The sequence below is a fragment of the Myripristis murdjan genome, chromosome 13 (genome assembly GCF_902150065.1).
Source record: "Myripristis murdjan chromosome 13, fMyrMur1.1, whole genome shotgun sequence".
Classification (NCBI taxonomy): domain Eukaryota; kingdom Metazoa; phylum Chordata; class Actinopteri; order Holocentriformes; family Holocentridae; genus Myripristis; species Myripristis murdjan.
Window position 1 is genome coordinate 42362490 of NC_043992.1, and position 21981 is coordinate 42384470.

At 44.0% G+C, this 21981-nt stretch overlaps 1 protein-coding gene across 1 annotated transcript in view; it reads right to left on the reverse strand.

The window, feature by feature from the left end:
• nyap2a (neuronal tyrosine-phosphorylated phosphoinositide-3-kinase adaptor 2a) overlaps positions 1-21981 on the reverse strand; it is a 50851-nt gene that overhangs the window by 25410 nt on the left and 3460 nt on the right. Inside the window, exons 2-3 of the mRNA XM_030066548.1 lie at positions 19280-19746; positions 9135-9351 (exon numbers count right to left, since the gene is read on the reverse strand). Of these exons, the coding sequence (XP_029922408.1) occupies positions 9135-9337 (203 nt within the window). The 5' untranslated portion in view covers positions 9338-9351; positions 19280-19746. The remainder of the gene's footprint in view (positions 1-9134; positions 9352-19279; positions 19747-21981) is intronic.

Below are 21981 nucleotides of genomic sequence, written 5' to 3' on the forward strand. Positions count from 1 at the left end.
CCTAGGTATGACTGTGTGTGTGAATGTCAGTGTTTGTCTGTCTGCCCTGCAATGGACTGGCGACCTGTCCAGGGTGTTTCCTTGCCTTCGCCCTATGAGCGCTGGGATTGGCTCCAGCAACCCCCCGCGACCCTAGTGAGGATACACACTGGCCTGTTTGGCTGTGACTATCCCTGTGTCCATTACTTCTGCTGAGTGGTCATTCTCGGCTTTAAAGCAAATTAAAGCATATGCTAGAGATACAACTGGACAGACTCAGCTTTCGGCATTAGCCTCCATATCGATAGAAAAGGACTTACTGATGGAACTGAAATGCACAGATAAACTGTACAACAGAGTCATTGGAGTCTTCTTGAGGAGAGAAAGGAGGATGGATTTTGTGTTCAAATAAGCAGGTGTTTTGGGGGATAGCTGTTGCCCAATTTTCTTTCGACTGTTGTAGGGAACCAATAAGCCAGCAGCAGACGATCACAGTGCTCTTTGGGGTGCATAGCCAGTAAGAGAGTTGGCAATGTAGCTCGGTCCTAGCCCATGAAGTGCTTTGTATACAAGTAGGAGAACCTTAAAGTCAACTCTAAATGTTACAGGGAGGCAGTGTAGGGCAGCTAAGACCGGACTAATATGCTCTCTCTTCCTGGTTCTGGTTAATAAGCGAGCAGCAGAGTTTTGGATGAGCTGAAGTCTGTCAGTGGTTTTCTTTGGAAGGCCAGTAAAAAGTACATTACAGTAGTCAAGTCTGCTTGGGATAAACGCATGTATTAGTTTTTCAGCATCTTTTTGATTTATTAATGGTCGCACTTTAGCAATGTTTCTAAGGTGGAAGAATGATGTCTTTGTCACCTTGTTAATGTGGGACTTGAAATTAAGATCTGGATCCAATACAACGCCAAAGACTTGTAACCTCAGATTTAATCCTGGGAGCCAGTTTCCCCAAGTTAAGTTAATTTTGTTTTGGGGCCAGCTAACAGGATTTCTGTTTTGTCTTCATTTAGCTTTAAGAAGTTATCACTCATCCATTTGTGGCAAGATGGCGCCAGTCTGTTCGGCGATTCGTCTTCCACGGGCGCTCTGTTTAACGTTTATTACAGCCCTGTTTTTATGTATCTATCTGGATGTTTCTGCCCTACTGTGCTATGATCGTCAAGCACTGCTTATCATACGCGACCTAAATCTCCGTGACGCTCGGGCAGCCAGACTTGAATCAGGAGATTGGACCAAACCTCCCCCTTCCGTATGGTCAGGTATCCCAGCTTACCTGCGCCGCACGCCCGTGGCCCCTCTCCGCAAGAAACGCTCCAGGAGACGAGGAAGGAGGGGAGGTCTGCTGGTGAATCTCAAGTTCCAGCTGCCCTCAAATCGAGCTGCCGCTCGGCGTCTAGTGCGCTGGCTCCGTCCTGTTGTTTCTGTCTCGCCTGCTGCTCCTGCTGAAGCCTTCTTCGACCGTGATGCTGCTAAACTGCTTCGTCCACCGTTGATTCCAGCCCCTCCAGCTTTCCCGACAGCACTGACCGCGCCGCGTCGCACTCAAGTCCCCGCTTCTGCCTCGGTCAGCTGGCGCCCCCTGCGTAGGTCCAGCCATGGCGTTGACCACTCTAGCCTACGCCTGTTGAAGCGCACCGGACCGCTGGCTAGCAACGAGCAAATCCTATGGATGGCCTTGATAAACGTGCAGTCTCTGGCAAACAAAACTTTCATGCTTAATGACTTCTTTATCTCCCGGGAGTTGGACTTTCTGTTCCTGTGTGAGACCTGGGTCTCTGCCGGCGAAAACACACCGTTCTCCAAACTCCTTCCACCAGACTGTAACTTTCTAAATTCCCCCCGAGCGACTGGGAGGGGCGGTGGTGTTGCCTCTGTTTACAAGTCGCTTTTTCACTGTCGGCAGATTCCACACGCTGGCTTTGCTAGCTTTGAGTTGCAACTGTTTGAATTAATTCTGTCTTCCCCCTTTTTATGTGCAGTGGTGTACCGCCCACCTAAATTCAACAAAGACTTTATCAATGACTTTGCTGATCTTTTGTCTGGGCTTATGGTGAAATACGATCACATAACAATATGTGGTGATTTTAATGTCCATGTTTGTTGTGAGTCGCAGCCGCTTACCTGGGACTTTCTAAACCTCATCGACTCATTCAGTCTTAAGCAGGCTGTCACCGGCCCAACGCACGAAAAGGGTCACACATTAGATCTCGTGTTATCCTATGGTGTTTCTGTCTCTGTTAATGAAATCTGTGCCATGTCGTTCTCTGATCACTTCCCAGTTCTGTTCACTGTGTCAGTCCCATGCTCAGGTAATACCCCTAGTGTCTCCAAATGGGTCCTGTGCTTAATTAACTCTTCGACTGCTGGGCATTTTTCGGCCGCTTTCAATGACTCCCCCTTGGGTAGGCCGTCACTGGGCTGGGTTTCTATGTTCTCATCAGCTTGCACTGGCATTCTGGACTCTGTTGCCCCTCTCAGGCCCAAACGTTCGAAAGCACAGTCAACACCATAGCTTAATGATGCAACGCGCGACCTCAGGCGCGCCTGTAGGCGAGGGGAGCGCAAATGGCAGAAGGACCGCCTTCACGTGTCCCTCCAAATCCTCCGAAGCTGCCTAGCGGATTACCAACAAGCCGTTAAAACAGCCAAATCACAGTATATTTCCACCCTGGTCTCCAGAAACAGTCACAAACCCCAGGTTCTGTTCAAGACACTAACTTCTCTTATAAATCCTCATAACAATTCCCCTGCTGTGCCTTCACCCGCCCTCTGTGCAAGATTTCAAAAATTTTTCATAGATAAGATTGCTGCACTCAGGCCTTCTGATACCTCTGCCACCCCACTCCCCGCCCCTCCCCTGCTCCCCCAGCCAGCTGTCCTCAAGCAGTTTGAGCCCATTATCCTATCCTCCCTCTCAGATGCAGTCAGACATCTGCAGCCTTCCAACTGCCCCTCTGACTGTCTTCCTCCCCGGCTACTCAAGGATGCTACAATTTTCGACACGGTTGCCCCCTTCCTTCTACTGTTGATCAACAGCATCCTCTCCTCTGGTTGCGTCCCGGCTGCTTTCAAGCATGCCGTGGTGCAGCCACTATTAAAGAAGCCAAACCTCGACCCCTCCATTCTCTCAAACTTCAGGCCTATCTCCAAACTACCCTTTCTGTCAAAAGTCCTTGAGCGAGAAGTTTATGTTCAGCTACAATCTTTTTTAACCAACAACAACATCTATGAGAAATTCCAGTCTGGCTTTAGAACAGCCCACAGCACAGAGACTGCTCTCCTGAGAGTGCTTAATGACCTGCTCCTAGCCGTTGACTCAGATAGCCCTGTGATCCTGGTGCTTTTAGACCTTACAGCAGCCTTTGACACGGTGGATCACAGGATCCTGCTGTCTCGGCTTGAGCATCACGTTGGCATCAAAGGCACAGCCCTGAAATTCTTTCAGCTCTACCTGGCCGACAGGAGCTTCTCCGTCCAGATTGGTGACTTCTCCTCTTCTGTTGCCCCCCTCACCTACGGAGTCCCTCAAGGCTCTATATTAGGTCCTATCCTTTTCTGCTGTACATCTTACCCCTAGGGGAAATCCTGGTCAAACATAACATCTTCTTCCACTGCTTTGCCGACGATATCCAGCTGTATCTTCCCCTAAAGGTTGATGGGCAGGCTGCACTCCATCGATTGCTTGACTGTCTGGCTGACATCAAGGCATGGATGGGTGATAACTTCCTCAACCTCAATGAAAGCAAGACGGAGATCATTATATTTGGCAAAACCTCTCCGGCCTTCTCCACTGATGCCTTAGGCCCTCTTGCCTCTAACATCCGGCCTTCGGTCAGAAATCTTGGAGTGATTTTTGACAGTGCCTTCAAGTTCGAGCAGCAGGTTAATACAGTTGTTAGGATAAGCTTTTTCCACCTGAGAACCCTAGCTAAGACTAAAGCCTACCTGCCTCAGAGTGACCTAGAGAGAGTTATCCATGCCTTTATAACATCACAACTGGACTATTGTAACGCCCTATACACCGGCATTGATCAGTCACAGCATCGCCGCCTGCAGTTGGTTCAGAATTCAGCCGCCCGACTCCTCACTTACACAAAAAAGCACGAACACATCACCCTGGTCCTCGCATCACTCCACTGGCTCCCCATCCGTTACCGCATCGATTTTAAACCTCTACTGGCTGTTTACAAATCCCTTCATGGCCTGGCCCCCACGTACCTGTCTGATCTTTTACGCCACCACACCCCCCTCAGAGCACTACGGTCAGCTGACCAACTGCTGTTGGAAGCAGCCCAGACTCTGAATATCTTTAAGTCTCTTTTAAAGACCCACCTCTTTTCACTTACTTTTGATTAGTGTCTCTTTTTTTTTTTTTTTTCAAGTGCCAGTGTATAGTGTCCCCTGGTAATTCCTCAGTTACCTTTTAATTTATCTTTTCTTTTGGATTACTATCAGTGTTTTTTTAATCCTTTTTCCTTTTGCTCTAAGTATTTCCTGTGTTTATTGCACTTAAGCACTTTCATGTGAAGCACTTTGGTGTGGCTCAGCCATCTGTAAATGAAATAAATTTGACTTTGACTTTGACTTTGATTTGTTCGCTGCCATGAGACAGGTAGTGATGGAATTTATCGCTGTAGCATCATTTGGTTCGGCAGAAATATACAGTTGTGTGTCATCTACATAACTATGAAAACATACAGGGCCCTATCTTGCGCCAGACTCCCTAAACACGCTATTTGCGGATTTAGGATTTAGGAAGAGGCGTTCCCCCGTAAAAGTTGCTATCTTGTGCACCTCCCGCTATCCGCAAAACACCTCCGCTACCCGCTATATTATGCATAGGCGTGTTTTGGGCGTTACGCCAGTTAAACCAATCAGTGTGCCAGGTGCCATTGCCTTTAAGGGCAGGATGCGCTATCCTAAATCCTAAATCCTAAACCCGCGATGAAGAGAGGGAGGTAGATTTTCTCAGGGCTTCTACTGAGGCTAAAGCAAGTTGGCTTTATATACATACACATATACGAGTTAATTCGGGAGGTGGAGCCACATGTGTCCAAGTGGACGTGTCACAAGGTTGTACTGATTGAGTAAAATCCCCGGGTCACACCACACACACACAAGAGGCAGAGGTGGAACTATGTGTAAACTAATTTATTGACAAGGTAGATTAAATAAAATATTAAAAATAAAAATATAGCGCAGCTGCTGGCTTATGATAAAACAATAAAACATGCTGGCGTAAGTGTCCAATTAAAACAGTCTTTCCTCTAAACAGTCTATATGAGTAATATACTCAGTCCATTCTGGCGGCGTCCCGGTATCAGTCCGACCGTGTGTGTGGCGAGGCTCCGTCGGCGCGCGCATTGAAGCCGCCTGGACGCGCTCTCCTAACAGCCCACACTTTAGGGATAGCGGATAGCGGGTGGTCCTGACCACCCGCTATAGCGGGATAGCGGATAGCGGGTGGTCCTGACTGCTGTAATGCTTGAAATTTCCCCACTGTGGGACTAATAAAGCAATATCTTATTTTATCTTATCTTAAGTGTACAGAAGCACCGTTATTTGTATTTGTATTTGTTTTGGGGCAAAATAATTAGGATTAAAAAAGTAGGTGTGGTTAAAACCAGAAGTGATTTTTTTTATTTTTGGATTTTAACTATAAATAAATATAAAATGGCTGAAATTCCTGCTTATTTAGACGATATTAACAAAGAGCATCCTACTGCAGCTGTGGTGATCATGAGCAGCGCTGAGCTGGACTGAGTGAAGCTGCAGCTCCAGAAGCTCTGACACCATCCATCCTGCACATCAGAAGACACCTGGCTGTGGAAAAACACCTGACATCTCTGTGGGTGACCTGCAGTCTTCACCCACTCTGACTTTGCTGAGGATGACTGACAGCGCTGGCAGCCAATCTAGTTTGAATTAGAAAAGGGGTTTCACATATTCAGTAATATATGAAGCTGGACTTTTCGAAAAGAAAATGTTCAGAAGGTTGATTTATTAATCAGAACACTCGAATTCGTTACTTGCTGAATATGGGTTCAGGTTCGGGTGCAGCCCTCCAACACACTATACACTCCTGATCAAAATTTTAAGACCAGTTGAAAAATTGCAACAATTTACATTTTGCACTGTTGGATCTTTAAACTATACAACTATACAACTACAATGGTCACAGCCGCGATCTTCTCATTTCCTCTGTGATTTCTTGTTTCTTCTGTCCAACTGTTTTGTGTGGGTTCTCCTCGGTTCTCCGGTTCCCTCCCTGATCACTCTTCATTCCATTCCTACTAGGGATGCACATGGTTAACCGTTTAACCGTTAACCAATAACAGTAACTCTAACCGATTAATACTAACGGTCAATTTTGTTTTTAAGCTACGTAATTCAATCAACTCATGGGGGCGTGTCGACAGGTGCAACACATGCCATCACGTGCTTTCCATCACAGCCCACTTTACAGCGAAGATGAAGAGAGCAAAAAGGAGTTCTGTGTGGGACAATTTCGACCGGAAAGGGGAGGAGGTTATTTGCAAATTATGCGGTACAGCACTGAAATACTCCAGCAGTACGAGTACAATGCAGTACCACTTAAGAAACAAGCATCCAGCATCAGACGATGGAGGACCATCGCAGCGAACTTTGCCCTCCATGATGGCCGGGAGAAAGTGTGACGCGTGGCGGTCTGAGAAGATAATGGAGCTAATGGGCTATATCGAGCCTAATTACCAAATTCCATCAAGACCGACCATTACCCGACGATTAGAGGCTCGTTTTGAGGAGAGGAAAAAGGAACTGAAAATGCGATTTGCAAGTACTAAGTTCGTGGCTATTACAACGGACTGCTGGACCGCACTCTGCTCGGCTCTGCAGATGACACCTGAAGTCACTGACTAATTCCAGTCTCCTTCGTGTTGTACAGTAGGGGAGGGTGTGTATCCTTGTATGCAATTACGCACAAAACACACATTACATTGAATATTATTTTTTTATCTTCAGACACGTCGCGGGTCGTCCAGGTTTACAGTAAAATTGTTCGGAATGAAGCCGCATCATCCAGATAAACATTGAGCTCCATCAGAACTGTTTAAAAATCAGATTTCAGAAGTTCAAACTTTATTTTGGAAATGAAGCAGAACACACAATTAAAGAAATCACCAGCGCGCTCGCTCTCGACATAATTTAAAAAGCAATAGCAGACGATTGAAGCCTACAGTACTGTTAATTATATCTAAAGCTTGTAACTTTTTTTTTACATTTTAGATGAGTAATCTAACTATTTGCCGTCATTGTAAATCTGCAGTTCAGCACCAGACAGCGCCGAGTCAGTGACTCTCTGATTCCAACCTTTCCTTACATGGAAAGCCTTGTCGGAATGGTGGGACGTTTGTGTGTCGGAATAGCGGTATTTCGGGATGGTGATATGTCTAAATGGTGGTATGTTGGAATGGCAGCATGTCGGAATGACGGAATGTCGGAATGGCAGCATGGAAGGGCATTTAAATCTTATCGGTTAACGGTTATTAATCATTAAAGGGCATCGGTTAACGGTCATAAAAAAAATCCAAAATGTGCATCCCTAATTCCTACACACCTGTTAACCTGCACACCTCGACAGAATACAGTCTAGGTGTACAGGTGGACTAGTATTTGGACAGTGACACAATAGTCATAATTTTGTACTTGTACACCTCTTCCTCCTTCAGCTCCTCCAGCTGCTGCTGCTCTGTGGCTCTTCCTGCCTTCAGTTTGTTCTCCAGGTGAGAAGCAGCTCACCTGGTTCAGGTCGGGGAACTTTCAGGCTCTGGGGTTGCTTTCAGTTTGTTCTGGGTCAGCGTCCATCTGTGCTGTGAGTGCCATGCTGTCAGTTTAGTGGCAATCTGAGCAGACACTAGAGCCCTATAAACATCAGAATTCATCCTGCTGCTTCCATCAGCCGTCACATCATCAATAAACACCAGTGACCTGGTCCCACTGGCAGCCACACATGCCCATGCCATGACACTGCCTCCACAATGCTGGATAAATGATGATCTCTGCTTTCATTCTCCACACTTTGCTCTTCCCATCATTCTGGTACAAGTTCATCTTCCTTCCATCTGTCCAGAGAACCTTGTTCCAGAATCAGCCAGGGTGTTGCTGAGCTCACCAGTGCATTGCTTTCTTTTTCAGGATTTACCAAAGTGTTGATTTGGTTGTTGCTATCTGTCTGATAGATTTTTTTTTTGCTTTTTGAGCCTGATGATGGCCTCCTTCACCTGCATACACATGTCTTTGGTTCACATGTTGAGGGTTCTGATAAACATCTACCAAATGCAAAAGCAAACACGTGGAATGAACTCCATACCTTTTGTTTTCTTAATTTATCACAGAATAATGAGGGAATAAGCCTAACCTGGCCATGAAACTTTTTATGTATTTAAATTTTAAATAAATAAAAATTACTTAAATTACTTCTGAAAATGGGGTGACAAGGTATAAAAGTGGCTGTAATTCCTTAACAGTTAATGCCATATTTTTGTTTACCCCCATAAATTAAAGCTGAAAGCCTGCACTTAAATCACATCTTGATTACTCCATTTTAAATCTACACCAAAACTATAAATATTGTGTCACTGTCCAAACACTTCTGGGCCTGACTGTAGTAGAAACAGGTGTCAGTAAAGTGCAGTCCAGTCCAACAGCAGCACTAACTATGAGCTCAATGCCAAACATAGAAGTGAATGAACACCTCTGTTACTGCGACAACAAGACAAGCTGAGCATTATAGGCAGCAGGAGAGGAAACGTCATGGCACAACAGCTGGATTGTGTTAATTTAGACTGTACAGGTGGACCAAATAAAGTGGCCACTGAGTGTATATTTAACTATAGACCTGTGATATAGAAACACTAAAACAATTAAATGAGACAGACAGACAGCTGTATGAAAAGATTTGAAAGGTTAAACTTATATAATATTGGACTTTCATCCTCCTCAGTGACTGGCTGTAACTGAAGTCAGTCAGTGTAGCCAATGAATGAGCACAACTATCCATTTTTAACTAAAGGTCACAAAGTGAACATACATAGGGAATTTCCAAAAGCAAGCTTTTCCTGTCATTTTCCAGATTGACTCAAGCCTTAATCTCTTTTTTTTTTTTTTTTTACCTTTTGATGGCTTCCTCTTGACGTCTCTTCTTCTGGTGTTTTTCCTGCAGGTAGGTCCAGTTGGTTTGATTACGGATGCGGTCGCTCTCCCTGGCAATGTCTGAGGCATTCTGGATCACTAGGCCGTCGTAGGTTCGAAGCCCGCTGTCCTCCACGTACTGAAAAAACCTCCTGAAGGAAGACGCCTCCTCCTGCGATGTCATGACTCCTTAAACAGCTGAGCAGAGGAGAGACCACGAAAAGTCCAAGGTCAGGGTGATGTTCTTTTGTGCACACACACACGCACGCACGCATGTACACACACACACATACATGTACACATTTGATTTAACACATCTTTGGTGATCAGTGATGTCATTGTCAGTCTGCAGGGTTAGGGTCCTGTTGTGTTGAAGCAGAGCAGTCCAGGAACCCGCTATCCGCAACCATCTAACTGTAATCACAACCGTCTCACATGCCGGCTGAAGGAAACCACTGAAGATCGAGACCTACAGATGGAAGAGAATGACAGCCTGAAGACTGAAAACAAGACCTTTTTCAAACAAGAGTCATCCTGGAGACAGACTCCAGCAACCATCTTCCTTCTTCCCACATTAAATAAACCAACAGCAATTTTAATTGTTACAAGGCTGCTTTCTTCACAAAATACTACTACCGGAGCTACACTGAACCCTCTGTGGAGCACACAGAGGGTGAATGTAAAAACGGCCATCCTCCTGTGTGTATTCCCCTCAATATATCATACTGATTCTTCTCAGTACATGAAGTCAGAGTTCCTACCCTGCATGTGCCCCTGAACTCAGCGTTCAGATTTCCTACCCTGCATGTGCCCCTGAACTCAGCGTTCAGATTTCCTACCCTGCATGTGCCCCTGAACTCAGCGTTCAGATTTCCTACCCTGCATGTGCCCCTGAATACAGCAGAGTGCCATATGCTGAAGATGGCTGCATGGCAGGATTTTAATCAACTCAGAGTTTGATGATGCCTTTCCTTCAGTGTGCGTCCATAAATATGTGAGTTGAATGTTTTGTCATGTTTCAGTGCACATTTAGCCACTGGTATCTATTGAATTTAGAAGAATTAATTTAGAGGAGTTAATTGTTTCTGTCAATCTAGCTGACTTGATGCAGAGCTAGCTGCTAGCTTGTAACAGCTGATGAGACTTGTACTTATATTTGCTAGCTAATGTTTTATCTTGCTATGCTGTGTGTTTTGTTGCCATTTTCTGATGTTTATATACTTAAATACCAGATGACAAGTGACTGTTTCAGGGATTGTGATCCACATATTGTGTAGTTTGGGGTTTGGATGTTAGAGGCTTGTTGTTAACCATTCTAGTTTGCCATGGCTGACATGCTAGTTGTTAATTGTGTATTAACCCTTAGCTTGGTATGCTAGCTGTTAGCTATGTATATGTCTATGGCTAGCTTAGGCCTCCAAATCAACAACTTCTAGTCCGCTCATGTAACTAACAAGGTTGCAACCTGACCATAGCTGCATAATCATTAACCCCAAAACCCAAATCCTAAATCTACAGTTTAACATCTTAATTGAAAGAACTTAAATTTAGTTTGATACCCTAAAATTTTGGTAAATAATCTAAGATCTAGACTCAACAATGGCAACTCCAGAAGCAATCAAATAATGTTAGGTTTTTATCTTGAAGACCTCCACCACCTGCAAAATATTCCACAAAACAGTAAGGTAGAATCAACGAATAACAAAATGAGTTAGGCATGTAACATCAGCTGGGGTTTAATCAGCCTAGCTGGTCTCCACGGACCAGAGTGTAGAGTGTGTAAATGCTGGAATCAAAGAATAGAAAATAGCCAATAACCAACTTAAAAATAATGCAAAAGTGATTTAAAAGCCACCTTTGTTTGATTTTCCCTGTTGAATTGACAATTTATGTTGTACAAGTCGCCATTTTGTTCTGAACTACACTTAAACCAATACAAATCCTGAGGGTTAGCGGAGGGAAGGAGTGGCAGAGTTCTGGGTTCCACACAGAACCTCAGCACAGGCCTGTTCCTCCTAACAAGCCCACAGTAACTCCCCACAACACGAGCAGCTGCTCTGATAGGCCTGAGGCCCTGATCTGCTACAGCAGGTAAACACTGAGGGGACCCAGTTAGGCTGGACCCAGTCTTACAGCTGCTGCCACCCAGTCCTGGCCAGCAGGGGGTGCCACACGGCTTCACCTCAACTGGGAACCATTAATGTGTCGAGGCGTGTTGTTCTGCAGGGTTGTGGCAGATAAGACAGGGATGAGGGCGGAACTCACCTGGCAAGCAGATGAGTGGGGCAGGTGTGAACGATCAAGTTGATCGTTCCTAACACCTAACCCAACTTAACCCTAACCCTAACCCTAACAACTGACCCACCTTAACCCTAACTAACCCCAACACCTGACCCACCTAAATCCTAACACTAACCCTAACTCTTGTCTGCAGACTTACAACCTTCAGTGTCAGGGAACACAAGTGGAACAGGGAAGTTTAAAGGTTCTCGTCGAAGTTCTGGTCTTGGTTTTAGAGCTGTTACCAACTGCATCCTGTCAGATTATCTAAGCAGGGAAAATCCCCACCAGCCAAAAATGGTCATGACAGTGACCTGCTGTGCTTGTCATCACATCGGCTGCTGCTTCAGGGTTTGCAAGGTGGCTGGTGTTTAATCAGTGGCCAGCCAGTCAGCCAGCCAGCAAGGCAGCTAGACAGACAGCCAGGCAGCCAGACAGACTGCCAGGCAGCTAGACAACCAGGCAGCCAGGCAGCCAGGCAGCCAGCCAGCCAGCCAGCCAGCCAGCCAGCCAGCCAGCCAGAAAGGCAGGCAGACAGCCAGGCAGCCAGGCAGCTAGGCAGCCAGCCAGCCAGCCAGACAGACAGCCAGGCAGCCATGCAGCTAGGCAGCCAGGCAGACAGCCAGGCAGCCAGTTTCAAGTTTCAAGTTTAAGTTTATTCACACATTAACAATATTAATACAGTCGTGCAGTTGATGATGAAACACTGGCATGTATGTATGAATTTAAAGCTTTTGGGTAGGGGCCCACAATTCAGGAAAAGGAAAAAAACAAAAGTAAAGAGGTAGTGTACGGTAAGGTACCATACATACTGCTATATAAACATAGGATGTAACAATGCGGACAAGACCACACACACATACAATCACACAGTCATCCCAGTACATCAGTTATGTAGCCAGGGTTAGATTAACAATGAAGGTTATATATAGTAGGTTAAATATAGGTAGACAGTAGATTAGCTTTGAGTTTCCGTTTGAAGGCAGAGATAGAACACAGCATCTTTAGACCATCATCCAGCCTGTTCCAGATCTGTGGCCCCCTGCAGGCAACACTCATACCAGAACATTTTAGGCGACGCTGTTTGCCTGTTATAAGGTGTTTGTTCCTGGTTTGGTGTTGGTGCTGTGAACACCAGATGGGGACCAGGCTGGCAAGTCTGGGGCTCAGACCATTTACAACTTAAAGCATTACACAAGCATTATGGAAAACATTGAGTTCAGTGAGTCTTAAAAGACCATATTGGTGGAATAATGAGCAGGTGGGAGCATTGACAGTGGACCAAGACAAAGCACGTATGACTTTCTTTTGAAGACTCGAGTTTTTGAAGGTGACTGGGGAAGGTATTACACCATATGACATTACAGTAATTCAGGTGGGGTTCGAAAAGGGTTTTATACATAGTTAATAGGGCGGATAATGGAAGAGAATGTCTAAATTTGTAAAATAAACCAACATACTTAGTTTCCTAGTCAGATGATCAATGTGGTCTTTGAAATTGAGATATTTGTCGATGAGGACCCCCAGGAATTTCGTGTGAGTAACTCTTGTGATCTCCTTGCCATTGATTTTGATGTTTGATAGTTCAGTATTGAATTTCTTTCTGGTAGAGCGAAATAGTATGTAGTTTGTTTTGTTGACATTAAGTGATAGTTTATTGCATTTGAACCATGTGTCCACTTTGAGTAACTCAGTGTTAACAGTTTCTTCACTGATGTACAGGATGAATAAGAGTGGCCCCAAAATAGAGCCTTGGGGCGACCCCAAATTTTATGTGCTTGTATGATGAGTTATTGTCATCAATATTGACATACTGTTGTCTGGCATATAGGTAGCTTCTGAACCAGGCATGGGCAAGACTTCTGATGCCATAGTGATAAAGTTTGCTCAATAGGATATCAAAATGTATGGTATCGAAAGCCTTTGACAGGTCAAGAAAAATGCCAATTCCAAAGTCACCTTCATCAATACAGTCACTGATGCGTTCAACGAAGTCAAGCGTAGCCATGCAGGTTGTGCTCTTCTTTTTGCAGCCAAAGTGGGATGGAACAAGAATATTGAGTTCATTGAGATTAGGGATGAGCGAGTACACCACTATCTGTATCTGTATCTGTATCTGTTTAACCATCTACATTATCGGTATCTGTATCCGTACTCGGAATGGGCGGGGCCGAAACTGGAAGTGGGTGGGGCTTAATCTGGAAGTTGGCTGAGTTTGACCGGAAATGGTGGGTCTTAACCGGTAGGTTATTTTAAGCTTGAGACTGATAAGGGTTGATCAGAAGTTGCTATATTTATTGTTTATTGTTTATTTACTGTTTACAGAACAGCCTCAGAAGCTTCAGATCAATGTTTTTGATCACAATAGTAAACAAACTATTTACAGAACAAGCTTTTTATAAACATAGCACATGAATATTCTTAAGTGCATCAATGAATACAACACATGTATATATAGTATATAGAGTATATATATATATACATAGATAGACAGATAGATAGATATATTTATATAGCTATATATCTTAATTTGTAATAATTATACTACTACTATATTTGTTTTTTATGAACTACAGTGAGAAAGTGTCAGACTTTCAGTGCATACAGCCAAAATAAAATCTAAATAATAATATACTTTGTGTGTTGAGCTAATGTATGTGTGTACGTGGTGTGTGTGTGTTAAGACTGTGACTCTATATCGCGTCCGGTACGAGCAAAGTTTTCCAACTTACTTTATATCCAGAAACCAGCCGGTAAGAGCAAGCAGATGTAAAAAAAAAAAAAAAAAAAAAAAAAAAAAAGCGCTGTGTCGGCACTGAGAGACGCAACGCCAGTCGCATTCAGCCCCAACCCCCAACCCTAACCCCTGACCCCCAACCCGAACTCTGCTCAAAAGCAGCGCATCTGTTACCAAACAAGTTTAGCAGAAACTCTATCAGTGATTACAAACCGAGGGAAGAGCGAGCTGAGAAAACCTGACCGCTACTGAAGAGAGAGACGTGAGCTGTCACACCTGAGTGAGTGACAGCTGAGGTTGTCCCTGTGTGTGTGTGTGTGTGTGTGTGTGTGTGTGTGTGTGTGTGTGAGAGCGGGGCACACGGCGTAGGGGAGGGTCACTTTGGGCTTAATCATGATCCTTTTAATTGGCCAGTTTGGAGAGGCTATCGGCTGGTTTAGAAAATGTTTGGTCGAGGTTGGTGACACTTTATAAAGTTAGCTAAACATAATTCAGTGGGAGCGAGGTGCAACGAGCCAGCATGCTATCACATCGCGTCACTTCCACCGAGAGAGAGAGAGAGAGAGAGAGACAGGCAGCCAGATAGCCAGCCAGACAGCCAGGCAGGCAGCCAGGCCACATGAAGCAAAGGTGAGTATAGACCAGACAGGCAGGGATCTCTCCCTCTCTCTCCCTTCCTGTCTCTCCCTGCCTTCTTCTCTCTCCCTCCCTTCTTCTCTCTCCCTCCCTCTCCCTCTCTCTCTGCAGGAGTGTGAGTCAGGTGTGAGAATGAGTGTATTTTCTCTCTTTATTCTTCATAGTAATGTTAGGGTAAGGGTTATGGGTTATGGGTAGCCCTTGGTTAAATATCAGTGTTGTTAGGTTGTTTATGGTTCAGTGTTGTATGTAAATTCAGCAGGAGTGTGTGTGTGTGTGTGTGTGTGTGTGTGTGTGGGTGTGTGTGTGTGGGTGTGTGTGTGTTGGTGGGGGTCGGGGGTCAGCCATGGAGTTTAACTCAGTAGGAAGCTCTGTCTAAAGTTTTTCTGTAAATCAGTGTATAAAAGTCACTGCAAGGCAAAGTCAACATGAATTGTGATTAATGACGCATTTGTGCCAGTTCCTAACCGGAACCCTGTCACTTGACTGGCAAGAAAAGTGATCTTGTCTGATGTTCCACCTTCCATTTGTGAAGATGTTTGGAAAGGGAATTATCCAGACATGGAGAACTTGTGTCCTGGGCCATGAAGGAGGAAGTTTTCATCGATCTAAAGAGCAGGAGTGAAGAACCAAAGCTGGAGTTGAGGATGAAGGCTACACGTTGGGTGTCACTGAGAGGGATGCTGCTGTTCCTGAAGCTTCTGGTTCTGTTGGTTCTCATTCTACTGATCATGGTTCTGCTCTGCTGAGGCTCAGGGTTCTGTTTCTGGTTCTCCTGAGACCCAGGTATGACATCCCTGTCTCTGATGCAAAGGATGCTGGCTCTTCTGAGAACGTAGACGGTGAGATGGTTTGTGCAGCAGGAGAGAGACTCCACAGCTGCTGGAGATGTGGAGGAGAAGAGAAATACTGAACTGATGAAATGATTCAGAGACCCGGAATGGCACAGCATGAAAAAAATGTACAAAACTATGGGAAGAATGTAACAATGAAGATGAGGGTGAAACTGTAAATTTTTCTTATTTTTAGAGGATTTCAATGTGACTTTCAGAAATATTTATGCTCCTGCTGATGGTAATGTATGTTTGAAATGAGTGCTTTTTTTAAGCAATTGTAATTCAGAGGATTTTTTGAGGATGTTGGTGATTTCAGTTGCACTGAAGATGATTCAGTCAACAGACATGTGGAGGAGGATTCATACACATTTCCTTTACTACATTTTACCTTTTCTGTCTTTAAACAACACTGATACTGTTTAAAGACCTTTTTTGTCATCTCTGCTTAATTTGACAGTGACAGTAGAGAGAGACAGGAAAGCAGGGGACAGAGAGAGACAGGAAGGCAAGGGAGAGTGGATGAAGATGACCAGTTTACAGTTTTTCTCTTGGGATTCAGTGGGTATTATTCAATTGAAAACATGAGAAATATTTAAATTCATATAGAAATAAACTGTAAATATAAATAAGGCATGAAAGTTTTAATCAAAACCCAGTTGAAGCGTTAGGATTAGTATATCCTGGGCAGTAAACGATGATGTGCTGTTTCTGTCAATATTTTCATATCTGTTATTAATGTCATGTATGCTCCTTTTGTGGATGAACTGAAACTTGGTAATAAATAAATAAAGAAAGAAATAAATAAAAGAAATGAAATGAAAAATAAAATAAAATGGTAAAACTGCTTTTATTTTTGGAGCAGGTTGCAAGAAATTAAACAAATCAAAGTGAAGACTTCTTAATTACAAAGTAGGATAAGAAATACCTGGAATGCAGAAGAGCAGAAAAATTAAATTATAAAGCAGAACTATCCAAGAATCAGTTTCCATATTTATTCTCTGGTAAAGTTTAAGAGTGTGGGCAGATTAAAACATTTATGAAGCATCAGATGGTTTCAGGGTCCTCACCCAGCAGTGCTGTCATTTACACATAATCTGCCCTTTAGGGTTAGGGTTAACCCTAAAAGGTTAGGGTTAGGGTTAAGTCCATTTGTAATTTGTAAATCCTTCTGTCTTTTTTGTAGAATGAATTTAATACTGAAAAAACTTGTTGAAAATTGTGTCTCTCCCTCCCTCCCTCCCTCTCCCCTCCCCCACCCCCTCTCTGTCCTCTCCCTCCCTCCCTCTCTCTCTCTCTCCTCTCCCTCCCTCCCTCTCTCTCCCCTCCCCCACCCTCTCTCTCTCCCAGCTGTATGCTATAAATAGAACAGGGAGCTGAGAGAACGGTAACCTAGCAACAGCAGCATCTCTCAAAGGAGCATGACGTAATGCTTCCTGGTCCAGGCTTAGGAAGGAAAGAGGGGAGCAGAGGAGAGAAAAAAAGAAGGGATAGGAAATGAGGAAAGAAGAAGGTGGGAAGAAAAGGTGAAGAGGATGGAATAAAGAGCAGCTGCTTCATCATTTTTCTGTCTCTGAGATGAAGAAAACATTCCCGTACTCTTTACATCAAACTGTCCAGGAGCTTTTAAAACATCATTTAAATTAACAACAACAACAACAACGACAACAACGAAGAAAACATCAGGCCTCATGTTACCTTGTTGGTTATTTGTGAAATGTGTTTCTATCAGAGATTCATTATCGAACCCAAAGCCATGGTGAGTTGCTTCAGTTACACTGGAAGTGGCTTTTGGAAAACTTAGCAACTTACGCTTACGTTTTTTTTTTTTTTTTTATTATTATCGTAAATAAAGATGATCACTTTATTATAATTGTTGTTGTTGCTCATACATTTTACACAGATTTTTATATATATTTATATCTGAATTAGCTGGTAAGTGACACCAACTGACATAAACACTGACTTAACTGACTTAAACCCAAACAGCAGCACATCAACAGGTTTAAACCCAACACACACACACACACACACACGAAAAACATGTAAGCCCAACACACACTCATCTGTGTTCTTTAAGTTAAAGGACAGTAATTAAAAACACCAAACTCTCAGATTAGACTAAAGAACATTTTCACCATTTCCACCAGCAGATGGTTTGGATTTCCTTCTGGCCAATCACAACAAGCCACAGCTCAACAAGATGTTTTCTTCAATCAATCTTCTTTCTTAATTAGCTAAAATCAGTGAGAAAATGTGGTTTTATGGACGTTTGCTTGGTTTATAGTAAAATTATGCCCTCCTGCTAGACAAAAGCAACACTGAGAGCTGCTGTTGTTTTGTCTTGGGGTTAGGGTTAGGGTTGTCTCAGATTTGGGGTTAGTTCATGTCGGTTCCAACTCCACAGGCAACACATATAAATTATGTATTCATTACCAGAAATGAGTATTTCAGGTTCATTTATGTTACAGAACAGCTGCTGAAACCTAAACAGGGTGTTTGCCCAAAAACATGACAAAAAGGCAATGAGCAACTTAACCAGAAACAACCCACAACTTAGAAAGAAATTAGTAAAATTTCCAGAAAATGACAAGAAAACTGAATGAATGAATGAATGAAAACAAGCAACAACAAACCAAAACAAAAAAGGATGTGACCTTAAATTAAGCAACTGAAACATCCTGAAAACTTAAAATAAATAAATAAATAAATAAAAAGGATCTTTTGGCTGTTTTTTTTTTTTTTTTGTAGTTTTTTGGGGGTAGTCTTCCAATCGTTTCTCTCTCTTCTCTTTTTCTCTGGGTTAGGGTTATGAAAAGGTTGCACAACCCAAATCTAAAGACAGAATACTCACATTTCTCCTGTTTATTTTGCTCACATTACACGAGAAAAACACTTGGAGCCTTTATCTGTCTGAGCAGGAACACAAGACACATGATGTCTGTCCAGCTTTCAAAGGGTTAACACAAATAAGGAGACTGCACTGGTACAAAATATGACTGCTAATTCAAAGCTTTAAAACACTGCAGACTAACTCTGTTGCTGTTTCAAGTCACAAAATGCAGAGATCCACCCGATTCATTCAAAGCAAGAACAGAAATCTGCTGCACAAAGAGTGACTGGAACCTTTGAGCAAGGCAGTAATATCAGCAGGGTTAGTGGTCCCATTCCCTATGTAGCTCAATAGGCAGAACAAGGCAGTAAAGCGGTTTTCACATGGGACATGGTACCGAGTCTGGCGCATTGGATAGAAATGACAAGGCATTTCCTACCAGTGGGGAAAAGAAAATGGAGAAAAAATGAATCGAAGCAGATTCAGAATCTCCCAAATTGTCCAGAAGAAAAGTCTCTGGAGGACGACAGACATGGCTCTTCTCAGTTCTGCTTTTTGTGGCTTCCTCAAATATGTAATGAGGATGTAGAAAAGTGGCAGGGCTGGACTTCTGCTCAGGTAATAACTTGACTTTATGGCTGTGTGGTCATAACCCGATGCAGAGGAAATAGCTGGAAGCTTGCCCAAAAGCCCAGTGCATGTGTGTGCCAGCCTGGAAGCAGCTAGCAGGAGCTGACATTAGCTAGCATTAGCTCAGCATGCAGTGATTCAACAAAACAGGCGGCCATACTGTCGGCCAGGTCTTACCGTGGCTCCAGCAGGAGACTGGGAGGAGCTGAGGAGGAACCTGAGGACCAGGAAGGAGTCAGAGCCTCGCACACCAGCCACTCTCCATGCCACCACCCGATCCCCAGATCTAATCCACTGGATCCTCTCTTCCTGTCTCTCACACCATGGAAACAGCGAAATTCCAGTTTAGTTAATCCCTCTCTCCTCGTCTCCTTCCTCTGTCCTCGTCTCCTTCTTTCTGTCCTTGTCTCCTTCCTTGTGTCCTTCCTTCCTTTTTTGTATTCTCAAAGCACGAAGGATCAAGTCTCTCTCTCCCTCTCTCTCTCTCTCACACACACACACACACACACACACACCACACCACACACTCAAACACCCTTCAGTCTCACACACACATCCCCAGCAACGGTCGTCACTAGAAACGGGAGGCTGAAACCACGGCAACCTGACAGCATCTTCGCCCCAGTGGCTCCTCCTCTATACTGCTGCTGAGAGAGAGAGACAGAGAGACAGAGAGAGAGAGAGAGACAGACAGACAGACAGACAGACAGAGAGACAGAGAGAGGGAGGGATGAAAGGAGAGAGAGAGAGGGATAGAAGGAGAGAGAGGGAGAGATAGAAGGAGAGAGAGAGAGAAGGAGAGAGAGAGAGAGAGAGGGAGGGATAAAAGGGGGGAGAGAGGGAGAGTGGGAGAGCTCAGCGAAGTCTATAGTTGTTAGATCTGTTGTCCTGAACAGCAGCCATGCTCTGGTGTGTCTGTGTGTGTGTTGCCACATTAATCTGTTCCTCAGAGCTTAAAATAGATGAGTGCAGCTGCTTTTCTTTCTCCGTAAATCCAGCCCTCATTTTCTCTCTGACTGCCATGATTCTGCAAAGTGAACAACAGCAAGATCAACTTCATTTTATTGTTATTATTGTCATGTCACATGATGCTGTGATGTCACAAGATACTGTGTGTGTATATGTGTATGTGTATGTGTGTGTGTGTGTGTGTGTGTTGCTGTGAATGAGGGTTATTATGGAGACGGTGTTCATGGCCCACAGCTTCAAACTGTGACAACAAAAACCATTTGTGTTTCCACTGTGGTGCCATCACAGCAGTCTGGCCCTATAACCCACCCGTCACACGCTGCTTTGGCATGAATGTCACACATCCTGTCCATGTACACTGGTGGGAATGACAATAATGACACACAACACACCGCAGATAACAACCAGGGGTCTGTTTCACAAAGCAGGTTCAACAAACTCTGAGTCTTACCCTGAACTCTGAGCTGATCTACTCTGAGACAGGAAACTCTGAGTTTTCGGTTCCAGAACAGCTGATGTGAGTCAGTTTTATCAACTTGGAGTAGTTTCACCTGGAGTTAAGCGCGTGCACCACAGCTGTAAAAAGACAGCGTCAATGGAGCCCCGATTTGACGAGTCACCATGGCAACGGGGAAGCGTCGGGCTGCTTTTCACCCCAGTTGAATTGGAAATCTTAATGCTTAATGCTTAAGCGAGTTTGAACATGTTTTTTACTGCAACACCGCTGCAGCGGCAAAGGAGAGGGAGACGGCGTGGGAGAACACTGCTGCTCGGGTCAGTGCGTAAGTTTAAATGGAGTCCGTTACAATCACAATAATATTACAGGGGAAAACTGCTTGAATGGTATGCCTATTAAATGATTTAATTTAGGTCCAATCCTGCGGGGGAGAAGCGCACTTGGCAGCATCTTAAGATTAAATATAAAAACATTGTTCAAACAGGTAAGACCTCGGCATAATCTCATGCGTGGTTTTATCTCCCAACAAATATTTAATTCCCTGCGCAGTAACACTGCACCTTCATCCATGGGATCAATTGTCGAAAGGACATGCCATGTTCGTGAAAAAAAGTCGCTACCTAACTACTAATAGACTAATAATAAAGGCCTACTGACTGTTTTTTTTTTTTTTTTTTTTTTTAACAGACGGCAGAACTAATATGCCACGCCAAAACTCGCCTGCTGACTGAATAAATGAAGTTAAATACCGTGTGTGGCTGAAAGAGGGCGGACACAGAGAGAAACTCGAGGTTTCATGAGAAAAACCTGGTCCCGGCCAGGTTAGTTTCATGGAGTCTGTTACTGCGGTAACTGACCGAGAGCTTAAGTTCCCTCCCTCTGTGAAACAGGCTAGAGTTACCCCTCTTTCTCTGCTTTGAGTTACCTCCCTTTGTGAAACTGAACAACAGTTTCGGCAATATATATCACAAGTAAGCTGAGATGTATTCAGTTTATGTACTTTTGCTGTTTTGCCAGCAAAATAAATGAATGCCAAAGAATTCACCGATTGAATCTGCCTCCTGACAACGCCATCCTGGGTGCTCTCTCTGCCCAGGAGGCTGTACATCAAGTCAGACCACAGGCCTGAGTTTTTTGAGACCTCAGTTTTTTTTCTGAGTTTTCCGTTTTGGGCAGATCTGTCCCATTGTGTCCCTACTGCTTCCAGCTTTCGCTCTTTTCTTTGTTATTTTTCTGCTACAAAAGATAGGAGCCGGTGTGACCGTAAGTCACACAGGCTCGTGATTGGTACCGTTGGAAAGCTCGTGGCCGAATTAGGGCAGGCAGAAATTGGTCCTGAGTCTCTACGACCTTCCGTTCAGAAGTTATTGGCGAAAAACGCTCGTCCAATGAGATTTCAGCATGAGAAAGTAAGTGAAAAATTTTTTTTAACCCTAACCCTAACCAAGTGTTT